The sequence below is a fragment of the Macadamia integrifolia genome, chromosome 1, assembly GCF_013358625.1.
Source record: "Macadamia integrifolia cultivar HAES 741 chromosome 1, SCU_Mint_v3, whole genome shotgun sequence".
In the NCBI taxonomy this organism is placed as follows: Eukaryota; Viridiplantae; Streptophyta; class Magnoliopsida; order Proteales; family Proteaceae; genus Macadamia; species Macadamia integrifolia.
The window spans coordinates 34,589,238-34,601,533 of NC_056557.1; the positions used below are offsets into that span (position 1 = coordinate 34,589,238).

A 12,296-nucleotide genomic window follows, 5' to 3' on the forward strand; every position below is an offset into this window, starting at 1 on the left:
GCTCAAGGTAATATTCAAGTGTTGAAGATTGGTACTGAAGACAATCCAACTGATATGTTGACTAAGCCTTTATGTGTTGGTAAGTTCGAGCATTGCTTGAACTTACTTGGTGTTTGTTGTGTTTGAGTTCAGCCCTTTGGAGGGCTATTGGAGAAGATGAAGATATTAGCTATTTGTATATCTGTTGGAGAAGCATTCAAGGCAAGGTGGAGATTTGTTAAGTTTGTCTCGAATTCTTGACCCGTTTTGAAGATTGACCCGATCCGACATATTTTGGTGGCGACCCAAATGAGAATTTTTCTGAGATCTGTGATGGAAGCAGAGCGGTTGGGCCGATAGGCCCAAGCTCGGAGCCCATCACTGATCTCATTTGGGGCTGCGGAGGCATAGCCCCGTGGTATGGTTCGACCGGATTGACCGAATCGACAGTGACTCGATGGGTCGACCCACGATTTTGGAGTATATATAATGTACTGTTGCTTGTTGAGAAAGTCATTGTATTCCAGGGTTTTCACGCAGCTAGGGTGTAATTTCTCTTATGCATAGTGAATCATCTTCTTCTTCGCCCGAGGACGTAGCACACCATCCTGGTGTGTGAACCTCGTTAAATCTCTGTGTTGTACGGATCTATTGTCTCTTTATTATTCGTGTTTCTTGGTGTTTGATCTAACAGTGAAATTAATCAGAAAATCAAATTGATTCTATGTCGTGAATGATCCTAAAGGTGGACTCATAAGTATGTCCACAAAGAAGCATAAGTCATGACAAAAAGGTTTGTCATTTGCGATGTTTTCATTCAAATTCCGTGGGCCCTAAACTTTTTTTTTTTTTTAATATGCAAGAAAGAAAAAACTAGTATTAAATATCTACAATGTTTACATCATATCGATGTTGTGCATCACCCTTATTACTAGTTTTACAAGTTAAATTAAAAATAAAGTCCAAGGCTAGATGATTTGACAAAGACGAAGGAAGTTAAAGGCACTTATGATCATTAACTCATAATACCTATAATTTCAAGAATGAATGCCTTTCTTTAGGAGGGGAGGGGGGGGGGAGATTGCCTTTTCTTCAAAAGGAAGGAGGACCCGTATGGAATGGTTTCAAATATCAATATTGGATATTTGGATTGATTACTACGTATGGGTATCGATTGAAGCTGATATTGATATTTGGTTGATATTGTGTGTAACCGTTCGTAGCAAGGATAGAACTATTTACCTTTTGATTTTTTTATAAAATAATGAATGTAAAATCTTTTGATACAGTTGATCCATATAGAAAATGAAGACACCAACTATTCCCAGAAAGTCATCACAAGGCTCCCTTGAACCTATGGTTAATTACTTCCCTTATGTTCGTCATCCATTTATAGTTGATTGTGCCGTTACTCAAGGTATCCAATCGTGGGCCAACTCTGTCTATGAAATCCACGCCATAGTGAGGGAATAATAGCTCAAGGGAGAGGTATTACAAAAACCCGTTGCCAGAGAAGAGGATGGCATTCCAAGATGGCAAAGCACCTTCTGTTGCCTATGACCCTAATATATATCTTCGAATCTTTGACATTGGTGGTGCCAAGGTCTTCTACAAAATGTTCTGCCAATCTCCCTCCAATAATCTCCTTCCAATCGGCAAGACTGCAAAACAAAAATTACAAAAGAATTTTTTTTCCCCTAACTTCGAATTGAATAAAGGCAAGAACTATCACCATCAAGGTCAGCAAAATTACAAAATTACAAAATGATGTACCAAGAGGGGTGGGTTATAGGGCTGAGGGAAGAGGTAGGGGGTAGGGATAGGGGTAGGGGTAGGGCAAGGTGTTGATTAGTAGGGGAAAAAAGTCAAAAAAATATATGAGAGTGAATGAGTAGTTTTGTAAACCCTAACTCAAAAGTAGATAGTTTTGTAAACCCAAAACCTAGATTGAGTAGTTTGGTAAAGGGAACCCAAAAGTGGGTAATCTTGTAATTTACCATGCTTAAAACTATGCTTGGAAGTGAGACCCAAACGAGTGTACAGTCCCAAATTCGACCTAAATATCAATGTTCCCACCTTAATTATATGGTTAAAAAAATATCCCTTCTAATACTATGGTGAAATCAGATGAAGTTAAACCTCACAAAGTATACTTTTGGGGTCACTTCAGGAAAATTCTTGTGGTTCATGGTTTCAAAGAGGGAGATTGAAGCGAATCCAAGTAAAATCTAAGCTATATAAGAATGAACCCACCAAGAATGGTTTGTGAGGTCCAGAAATTGGCCAGTCGGGTTGTAACCCTCAGCCGATTCGTCTCCTGATTGGGTGATAAGTGTCTGCCTTTTTTCAAAACATTGAAGGGTTAGTCCCCATAGGATTTTCGTTGGACATCCGAATGTCAAGACTCCTTCGAGGCCTTAAAGGCATACCTCGCGTCACCGTCGCTCCTCGTAAGCCTAGAGTTAGGCGACCAACTACACATCTACCTAGCGGTCTCACCGGTGGCCGTTAGCATGGTCCTAGTAATGGACAAGGATAAGTAGTAGCGGCCCATCTACTACGTCAGCCATGTTCTTATGGACGCAGAGGCGAGGTAACCTGGGCTGAGAAAATGGTGTTCGCCCTAGTCATTGCCGCGTGGAAATTGAGACTATATTTTCAGGCCCACCAAATCGTTGTGCACACCGACCAACCTCTAAAGAAGATATTACACAAGCTTAGTGTGTCAGGACGACTTGTCAGCTGGTCAATCAATCTAAGCGAACATGACATTGATTACCAATCTCGCATTACTAAGGACAAGCCTTGGTCCTTGATGGACGACGAAAGGGAGAATTAAGATGAACCAATGACACGACTTTGGACTTTGTATGTGGATGGCTCGAATAATGAGACAAGAAGCTGGGAAGACTTTATCTTGACTAGCCCTGAAGGGTTTAAAATCCAGTATGCTTTATGTTTCACCTTCCTTGCCACCAATAATAAAGTAGAGTATGAAGCACTGATAATCAGACTTCGACTGGCTCGGGTCGTACAGGCAGAGGAGCTCTTGGTCCACAATGACTCTCAACTCTTCGTGAACCAAGTAAAAGGAGATTAAGTCACAAATGAGGAGGATGACCAATTATCTAAAACTGGTGAAGAGCCAAACCACTGTTTCTCTAAGTTTGAAATCCAATAGGTGCCTAGGGTAAAGAATGAGTCCACAGACGCCCTATTGCAGCTTCTGGAAATAGCAGATTGTGAAAGTATAGGCCGAACAATATACGTCGAGATATTAGAAAGGTTGACCCACGAAGTAGAGGAATTGCACTATGTAGCTAAAGAACCAAGTTTGATGGACCTGATTATGAATTACTCGAAGGAAGGTTCCTTACCAGAAGACCACGCGGAAGCTCGAAAAGTGAAAAATCGAGTAGAAAAGTATGCCCTAGGAGAATGGGAGAGTTGTACAAAAGAACAATATTTGGCCCGATCCTAAAATGCCTTGGCCCGTTAGAAGCAGACTGCGCACTAGTAGAGGTGCATAAAAGAATATGCGAGTCACCTTGGAGGACAAGCCTTAGCCTACAAGGTCCTGAGGTAAGGATTCTACTGGCTCAATATGCAGAAGGATGCGATAGCTTATGCTCAAAGTGTTGGCTCTGCCAAATCAATGCCTTAATAACACGATGACCGACCATCTAGTTATCCTCTATCCTTAACCTGATACCTTTCGCAATGTGGAGAATGGATATCCTTAGACAATTTGTAACCATATTGGGGAAGGTGAAGTTCTAGCGGTCATTGACTACTTCATGAAATGGATCGAAGCTCATCTGCTCGCACGTATCACAGAAAAAAAGGTAAACTTCACCCTCAGAGGGCCTACAGGAATATTCATCCGCAACAGGTGCTCGAAGAATGGTGGAATCGGGAATGTGAAACTTAGACCTATTGGTTAGGTCATTTGCCAACAAATTGCTAACATAATTCAAGGCCTCATACCCAATGTCTATGAGGATGAAGGCAAACCCAATGCCCCTCTAGGTACTAGGTACAACTAAACTAGGAGCACCCCCTAGAGGGAGGATAGTCACCGAGGGTAGAGCCATCAAAGGAACATCGCCCTCCGGGGCCAAATCTGACGCAGACACGAAAAGTGCGAAGGTAGCCCTCTTCGCAGAAAAAAGTGCAATAATCTCCGTATCCATGTTTTTGGAAAGAGACATGGGAGAAAAAGAGAGAAGTAGAAAACTTACTGGTAGGAGAACGGTGTCCAGTAAGCAAGGCAGACCACAATGATGGCGAAAAAGGCTCACAAGAGGAGATAGAGATCGTCGACGAGGTGAATAAAAACACATTTAGAAACAGAGTCTGCAAAACAGATGATGATGCAAGAAGACGAGTAGAGATCCAATATATATGCTCATTCAGGACATGAGACAGGAAGTTAATGAGGCATGGATCGAGCGTTGTGCTCAGTGGGAAAAAGAGCCACCTAATACCAATCAACAAAGCGGTTCCACCTCTCCGATATCGTAGTAAAGACATGACAACTGACGTGGCATCCTCTGATTTCCCAACGGATATGAAAGGCACTTCTTCGACTGTAAGAAACATCATCACACCAACATGCATCCCAGGAAGAAGGCGGCATAAAAAACCCAAAAATCAAGTTGTACAATCGCTTGCAGGGCAACTCAGGTACCCCCACCAACCAACTAGTAGATCGGCGGGGGTAGGGGCCATCCATTATGAGAAATATGCACGGCCGCCGAGGGAGAATGGATAAGGTCATCAATGGGTATTGGGGGCCGCACAAACTCCCTAGCGATTGGCCATCTAGGCTAATGGGGCCTGAGCGGGTCAAATTGCCAAATGAGCAGTAGGCCGTAAGGATACTAATTGGGGGCCTACAAACCATCACCATTTTTTATGAGTAGCTCGACAGATGAGTCGCTCGACTCAAGCTACTCGGCATGAAAGCCCAACGTGCCACCCATACACGAAAACATTGAAAGGGCTTTTCCTGTTTCAATACAGAGATCACGAATATGCGAATCACTCTTAGCTATCAAAGACCATTGGCAGGATCCTGAATCTCCTTCCTTATAGGAAGGTTTCCTAGCTGGATCCCTTAGGATACAGCCGATACCAGGAACTTCCATAAACGATAGGATTTGTTCGTTATATTCACTTTCTTGGTACAAACTCTTGCTATGAATAGACTCTTACAAGCATTGGAAAGCTTGTAAAACTAAGGACTCTTGGTAGACAACTGTCACCACCAACTATAAAACCCCTGATAAACTCCTTCTCGAAGGGACTGATCTTTTTCCATTTATAAAGGAATCAAGGAAGGTCTAGGACAATTTCTAACTGCAACAAAATCAAATTTGAATCTTCCAAAAAATATTATCCGATTCGAATAGATACCAACTAATAAAAAAAAAGGTAGCTAATGATCTTGAGGTTCTTGAAGATTTGACAAGACCTAGAAAATGAGGAAAAGAACTAAACCAATGGGAGATATGGATTTAGAGTGAATCGTATCCATTGAGAGAAGAAAGATTCAGTAATCGAAAATCCAAATTAGATTTGCATCCGCATCTGGGTAGGGAATATCTGATTCGTTTACATGCCTATCTGCTAAGTGATTGTTGGAACAAAATGTGTCTTCTGATATTGATATTGTATTGCATTGATAGGTAGTCAGTCCATCAATGAATGCCATATTATTCGATTGCCATGATTATGGATCGAAATTGCATAGTCAATTGTGATCTGTATAATATTAGCCCATTTATAGGCCTGTTCATAGCCATTTTGGTATAAGTCCAATTATAGATTGGTATTAGACCAGTTGTTTACAACTAGGACAATGCCTAGCCTATGGTGATTGGGATCCAATTAGAGGTGTCAATTACAGGCTGGACCGGTAGGCTCGATTGTTTAAAACCCGAATCAGCCTAACCCTGATTATTAAACATGTCGGGTTGTTAATAGGTTGTTCCCGATGGAAGGGAGCTACTCAATCGATGCTTGATCGATTAATAGTTCGACTCGGCCAACATGTTTAAGGCCTGTTTGTAACCCCCTTAGAGTTTCGTTTACTAATTCTAACATGCTTAAAGACCATTTAAAGCCTGATTATAGCCTGTTTAGAAATAAGAAGAAATTACATTCCCCTCCCTTAGACTATGGCCTAATATCATGTTCTCCCCACGTACTTTCATAAATACCAATCCCCTCCCCTTTAGTTTGAAGATTCTTTTAATCATCCCATAAGTGATTGACGTTGTTAAACTGGCTTGTAAAAAGACCAATCTACCCTTGTGGCCACTACCTATATTTCCTTCTCTTTTCTTCATCACCATCCCATCTCTCTCTGTTATGAAACCTCATTCATGCATAGTAGAAAGTTCGCCCAGCTCTCAAGCTCTCAAGCTCTCAAGCAGGCTTCTCCTGCTTTGCAACCTCGCCGAAGAAACCTCGTCCACGCATAGTATAAACTTCACTGTTATTCCACATTACCATGTTAAATGCTTCATAATAGCATGAGTATTTACTAACTGATAAGCCCATATAGGGAGAGGTAAGGTTCGAGGGGATGGAAGACGAGAACATTGTCGATGATGTAATCGAGGCTATCAATGGCAGCTTGCGTGCCAGCAGCATCAGAGCTCACAAGGTAAGCATCAGCGCCGGGATGCTCTAAGGCCTCCTCTTTCTTCTTATCAGAAGAGCTAATCATAGTGACATGGTGACCCATCGCCTTGGCTATCTTTACCTCCATATGCCCAACCCCTCCTAGTCCAAGAATTCCTCCTCTCACCCCACTCCTATTATACCTAAAATGCCTCAGTGGACTGTAAGGTGTCAAACCTGCACATAGTAGCGGCGCTGCTTATTCTGCGTTCTGCCTCCATCCCATCTAGTATCTTCACCACAAACCTAACAAAAACGTAATTGAATAAAGAAAAATAAAATTTTAAGATAGGGAGAAAGAGAGGGAGAGGGAGAATGAGGATAAGAGAGGTTTTGCGATTATATATTTACTTCTGATCGATGACCATGGATCCGGCAAAGCCTCCTTGGGTGGGTTTCCCATTTGTGTATACATCGTTGCAGGACCAAATCTTCTTGTTGCAGTACTGTTCAATGTTTGATTTGCAAGGTGAACATTGCTTGCAGCATTCGACAATGCAACCCACTCACACGATCACCTACCCTGAACTTAGTGATGTCGGAACCAACCTCCATGACCTCACCAACAATTTCGTGACTTTTTAAGGATTCATTAAGAACATAACCAGAAACAGAGGATTAGACATTTCATTTCATTAAAAACGAAAACGTATTAATGGGAGGGGGCGGGGTATGTACCCAGGAACCATGGGGTAATTGAACATGCCGAGATCGTTCCTAATTTGGCAGAGATCGGTGTGGCAGATACCGCAACATATCACCTTGATGAACATGTCCTTCGGCCCTGTGTTCGTGTTTGTTTTGAACAAGAATTTGGAATTTTCCCCATTTGAGAAGGATTGAGAAGAGATTAGAAGAGATGGCGGAGTAGAACAATGAAGAAGGGGCAAACGACGGCGGAGCAGATCGACGGCCAAGAATAGTAAACGACGGCGAAGGAGAGCGATGACGGAGCTAATCGATGGCGAATTTCAGCAAATGACGGCGGAGCGCAATGATGAAGAAGGGCAAATCGTGATGAAGGAGGTTCTGTTTAGATTGCGTTTTGGGGACTAAGGCTTAATTCATATGGAATGGTAATTTCGGTATGCACTACATGTTTGAATTATGAAGTCATCACTTAACAGGGCTAACAGAAGGAGTACGATTGAAAAAATCTTCAAACTAGAGGGGAGGGGATTGGTATTTATGAAAGTACATTGGGGGAACTTGATATTCGACCATAGTCCAGGGGAGGGGAATGTAATTTCTTCTAGAAATAGATGTGTCATCAGTTTATTTAAAACTTGATTGAAGTCTGTTTAGCTGATAACTAATAGCCCAATCAAAGACAGGTGCTCAAATGATCGTTTATAAATGGGACCAAGCATAACATATGAGGAACAATTACTTAAACGGGCTAGTCATAGTTAAAGGTCCGCCCGACCTGAACTATTGACACCCCTAATCAAATACTTAAAGAGGAATTATCATTCCCCTCCCTTGAATTATAGCTAAATATCAACTTTCCCCATATTTTTTCAAATATATCACTCCCCTCCCCTCAAATGAAAAGATTCTATCTATCGTGCTTGGACGTTTGAATTGATTGTTAAGTTTGCAATTTTTTTTCATAATGATTGAAATACCTCCATACCTGTAGAAAACCCATTATACCCCTCTATGAACTAAAATCCCTATTCCTCTAAATTGATCAAAATATCTTTCCCTCCCTGCATCTCCTTTTCATCTCAAACCTCCTTTTCATCTTACACTCAATCGATCAACTTTCCCTCTCTCATAGATCCTATTCTCTCGTCATCTTCTTTGACGCAATTCAACTTCACGACAAGCATGAACTTCACCTCCAAGAGCTCCGAGCAGAGTTATATCTTGTCGCTCCCGCTTTCATCAAGAACTATAAAGACAAACCAGCCCAGTCCAAACTCTTCTTCTGCGACATCGAATTCAAGGAATCCCAGTCTAGCTTCGCCCTCTTTGCCGTTAATACCCTCCCTCACGTTCACCATGTTGGGCCTCAGATCCAAAATCTCAAGGATTCCGAGTCCATGGACTAGAATGACTTCGCTAGGATGGCAAACTCCATGGCCGAATTCATCTAGGCTAAGACGAGTCTAATAGTTGGACCCATCAAACGACCTCCGCTTCTCTCCAAGAAGCAATTAGGGTTCTTATTGACGTTGATTGTGATATGGGCTCCTTTCATCCTGAAGAGGCTTCTCATTGGGGATACTCTCCTTCGAAATCCTAGATTGTGGGTATCGTTCATTGTGTTCGTTTACTTCCTTAGCTTTTCTGGGACAATACATAATATAATTTGGAAGTTGCCCATGTTCTTGGCGTACCAGAACGACCCTTCAAAGCTCATCTTCTTCTATCAGGGTTCAGAGATGAAACTAGGTGCAGAGAGTTTCATAGTTGGGTTCTTGTGGGATTGTTGTTGTCCGTCACAATGCATCTTTTTATTCTGGTGGATACTGTCATCAATCGAATCATTGAAGAAGGAGATGCAGGGAGAGAGGGAAAATTGATCGATTGAGTGTGAGATGAAAAGGACATGCAGAGAGGGAAAGTTGTTTTGATCAATTCCTCTGGTCAATTACGAGGAATAGGGATTTTAGTTCATAGAGGGGTATAATGAGTTTTTGACAGGTATGGGGTATCTCAATCATTATGAAGAAAATATTGAAGACTTAATAGCCAATTCAAACGTCTAGGCACGATAGATAGAATCTTTTCGTTTGAGAGAAAGGGCGTGAAATATTTGAAAAAATGTGAAGTACTTGATATTTAGTTATAGTTAAGGGGTGGGGAGGGATACTTCCTCATACTTAAAAAGTCGATGACGATGGTGCAATGTCATAAAGTGGGGAACACCGATAAGCCTGATGCTTAAGAATGTGAGTGTGTGAACTGTGAAAGGCCGTTTTGATTGTTCACGAAACGTCGAAATCCGATAATTTCGTAACAGAAAAAAAAAAAAAAAAGAAAAAAGAAAAAGAAAAAAAATGAAGGAAAGCTTTCGTGTTGTGTAATTGATGCTATCTACTTCTCCAATCGCCGCTCTTCTGAGTATTTGATTCCAAAGCATATACTTCTCTGCTAAAACTACCATACGCTACCCCACTCGTTTGACAACCTTCGTTCCAATCCAATTAGGGCTTTTGCCTTCTGAACTTCTGTATGGATGATGGAAACTCTACAGCACAGAGTGGAATCATGGATCAGAGATCGTAGCAATTGGATCTTAAAGGTTCAATGGCCTCCCCAGTTCACACACTTCAAATGGCCGTGGAGGAACGACAGAGAACAAAGGAAGAAGCTCCAGGAAGAGTACGAGAGGCGGAAGAAACAGCTTCACGAACTCCGTCATGCCGTGAAGGCCGACTCTGTATCTGACTTGCAGGACATTCTCTGCTGTATGGTTCTTTCCGAGTGTGTTTACAAGGTAATCCACCTTTTCCCACTGGCTTTTGTCCTTTCTCAAAACTTCACGTACCAACATTGTAAGAAACAGCGGGATTCCGATTCCTCATTTGAGATCACAGAAGCAGAGATGAATTCTACTCAAAATTTCCATAGCTTTAGTTTGTCGTTTGTTAATTCAATAAAATTATTTTTTTCTGGTGTAAGTTGCATTTTTTGAATATTATTAGGGAGATTGATCAATAAAAAGAGGAAAAGATTCTTGTTTATTATTTGTGTGACAGTACAGAGGGCTGTAACATTAGAAACTTATGAGGTGCTAACTAGAAGGTGAGAAACCAACAGGATTAGAAGACTACAGGGCTGTAACATTAGAAACTTACGAGGAGTTAAGTAGAAGGTGAAAAACCAACAAGATTAGAAGACTACAGGGCTGTAACATTAGAAACTTATGAGGAGCTAAGTAGAAGGTGAGAAATCAATAAGATTAGAAGACTATGTTTTTGAACTAGCTAGATACTCCACATTTTATCCTAAGACACCATTAAACTTGACACCATTAAATGCTTTAATATCAAATGTCGCAAATGTCAAATACCATAAACGTGCATATTTAATTAAGATATTTTGTCTGCTACATAATGTTCTAATCAGCTAAAGTATCTCCTTGGATTCGATAAATAAGTTGGAGTTCTTGGAAATATGTTATGATCCCATATTAATTATATGGGGGCTGATCCCACATAGATTTCACAAGGGAATTGACGTGGGTTGATATGATCTTGTGTTCCTTCACCTTGTAAGCTGGTTTATGGGGTTGAGTTCTTCCAAGTCTGAATCAAAATATTCTACATCTTCTTGTCACATTTTTAAAATTGTTAATTTTTAGTTTACTTCTGACATTGGGTCCTTCATAACGTGGCAGAGACCAGCATCTGAGGTTGTTCGAGTAGTGAACAAATTCAAGGCAGACTTCGGAGGACAAATTGTGTATTTGGAGCGAGTGCAGCCATCTTTAGATCATGTACCTCACAGGTATTTGATATTTTAAATTTTGATAATATTTTTGTGTATCTTATGTCTTCAACTGAATTGTTTACTTTACCTGATTTATTGTTCAATACTTGGCTAAAATTGTAGTTGGTTGCTGATTCTCCTGAAGCAATTAGGTCTGTTCTCAAAATTTTAAATCTTGGGGGCAGCCCTTATTTATTTCCTGATTTGTATATGATGACATTTCTTCAGTTGCTTTAGGAAATTGAAAATTTGTGACCTTGGGGCTTTATAAGAATTTATGTTCTTGTGAAAATAGATTCTTGAGTATCACCATACTAGGTAGATATCGGTCCACTGATCTGTTTTCTAGGCAAGATTTTCTTTTCGGATAAATTATGTTATTAGTCAATATTTCAGCTTCTCCACATGTACTTGTACAGTCTAAACAATGCAATAATGATTCAAGGGAGAAAGTGAGAAGAATGTTTTTGGGAAAACTAGATGAAAATTCTGCTTAGCATTGTGAAAATGGTGTTTATCATGGCCTTTGCTAGCTTTATTTTTGACAATTGGTCAGTTGATTTGGGATGCCTACTTTATGTTAATTGAGATTCTCTCTCTCTCTCGGAAGCAGCAGACTATTACATCTTCAGGCCTTATTTCACATCAGAATTGTATCTTTTGCACAGATGTAATAAATTTAAGTTAGGAAATAGTGTTTTGAGCACTATAATTTCACGGGTAAATCTGTTCACAACCGAAGTGAAGTGGTTACAGAAGAAATCGTAACTGGTCTTTTATGCCCTTTAAACATATGTTGTAGGTGGATGGCAGATGGGGGCCATTTTTTTTTTTAATTTAACCCTAGAGTTCGTAGGCTGAAGTCACCGAAATAGAATTTGAATGATCTGCTTTATTTTATTTTAGGGCCAGTTAAGTATTATCAACTAATGGGGGCGGTTATTTAAGAATCAGAGTTTGTCTGGCAGAGGGCTCTTTCCGCCTGCGCAGTGGTGCGGGTTCGAGTCCTGGGAACCAGCCTCTCCATAAAGGGGGTAAGGCTGTCTACCTATATACCCTCCTAGAACCCTGCTTAAGTGCGGAAAGCCTTTGTGCACTGGGTAACAACTTTTTTTTTTTTAGTTTGTTCCGGCAGACTGTTTGCGGGAAACAACTTCGAGATGCGAGGTAATGTTGTGTTCATT

At 40.8% G+C, this 12,296-nt stretch overlaps 1 protein-coding gene and 2 pseudogenes across 1 annotated transcript in view; 2 read left to right on the forward strand and 1 right to left on the reverse strand.

Moving 5' to 3' along the window:
* Nucleotides 1–1,284: 1,284 nt before the first annotated feature.
* On the forward strand, nucleotides 1,285–9,200 carry LOC122073505 (annotated as a pseudogene).
* Nucleotides 6,460–7,640, reverse strand: LOC122077236 (annotated as a pseudogene).
* A 335-nt stretch (nucleotides 9,201–9,535) lies between the features above and the next one.
* Nucleotides 9,536–12,296, forward strand: part of LOC122085112 — a 37,517-nt gene continuing 34,756 nt past the window's right edge. Inside the window, exons 1-2 of the mRNA XM_042653554.1 lie at nucleotides 9,536–10,117; nucleotides 11,021–11,130. Coding sequence (XP_042509488.1) covers nucleotides 9,857–10,117; nucleotides 11,021–11,130 — 371 coding nt within the window. The 5' untranslated portion in view covers nucleotides 9,536–9,856. The remainder of the gene's footprint in view (nucleotides 10,118–11,020; nucleotides 11,131–12,296) is intronic.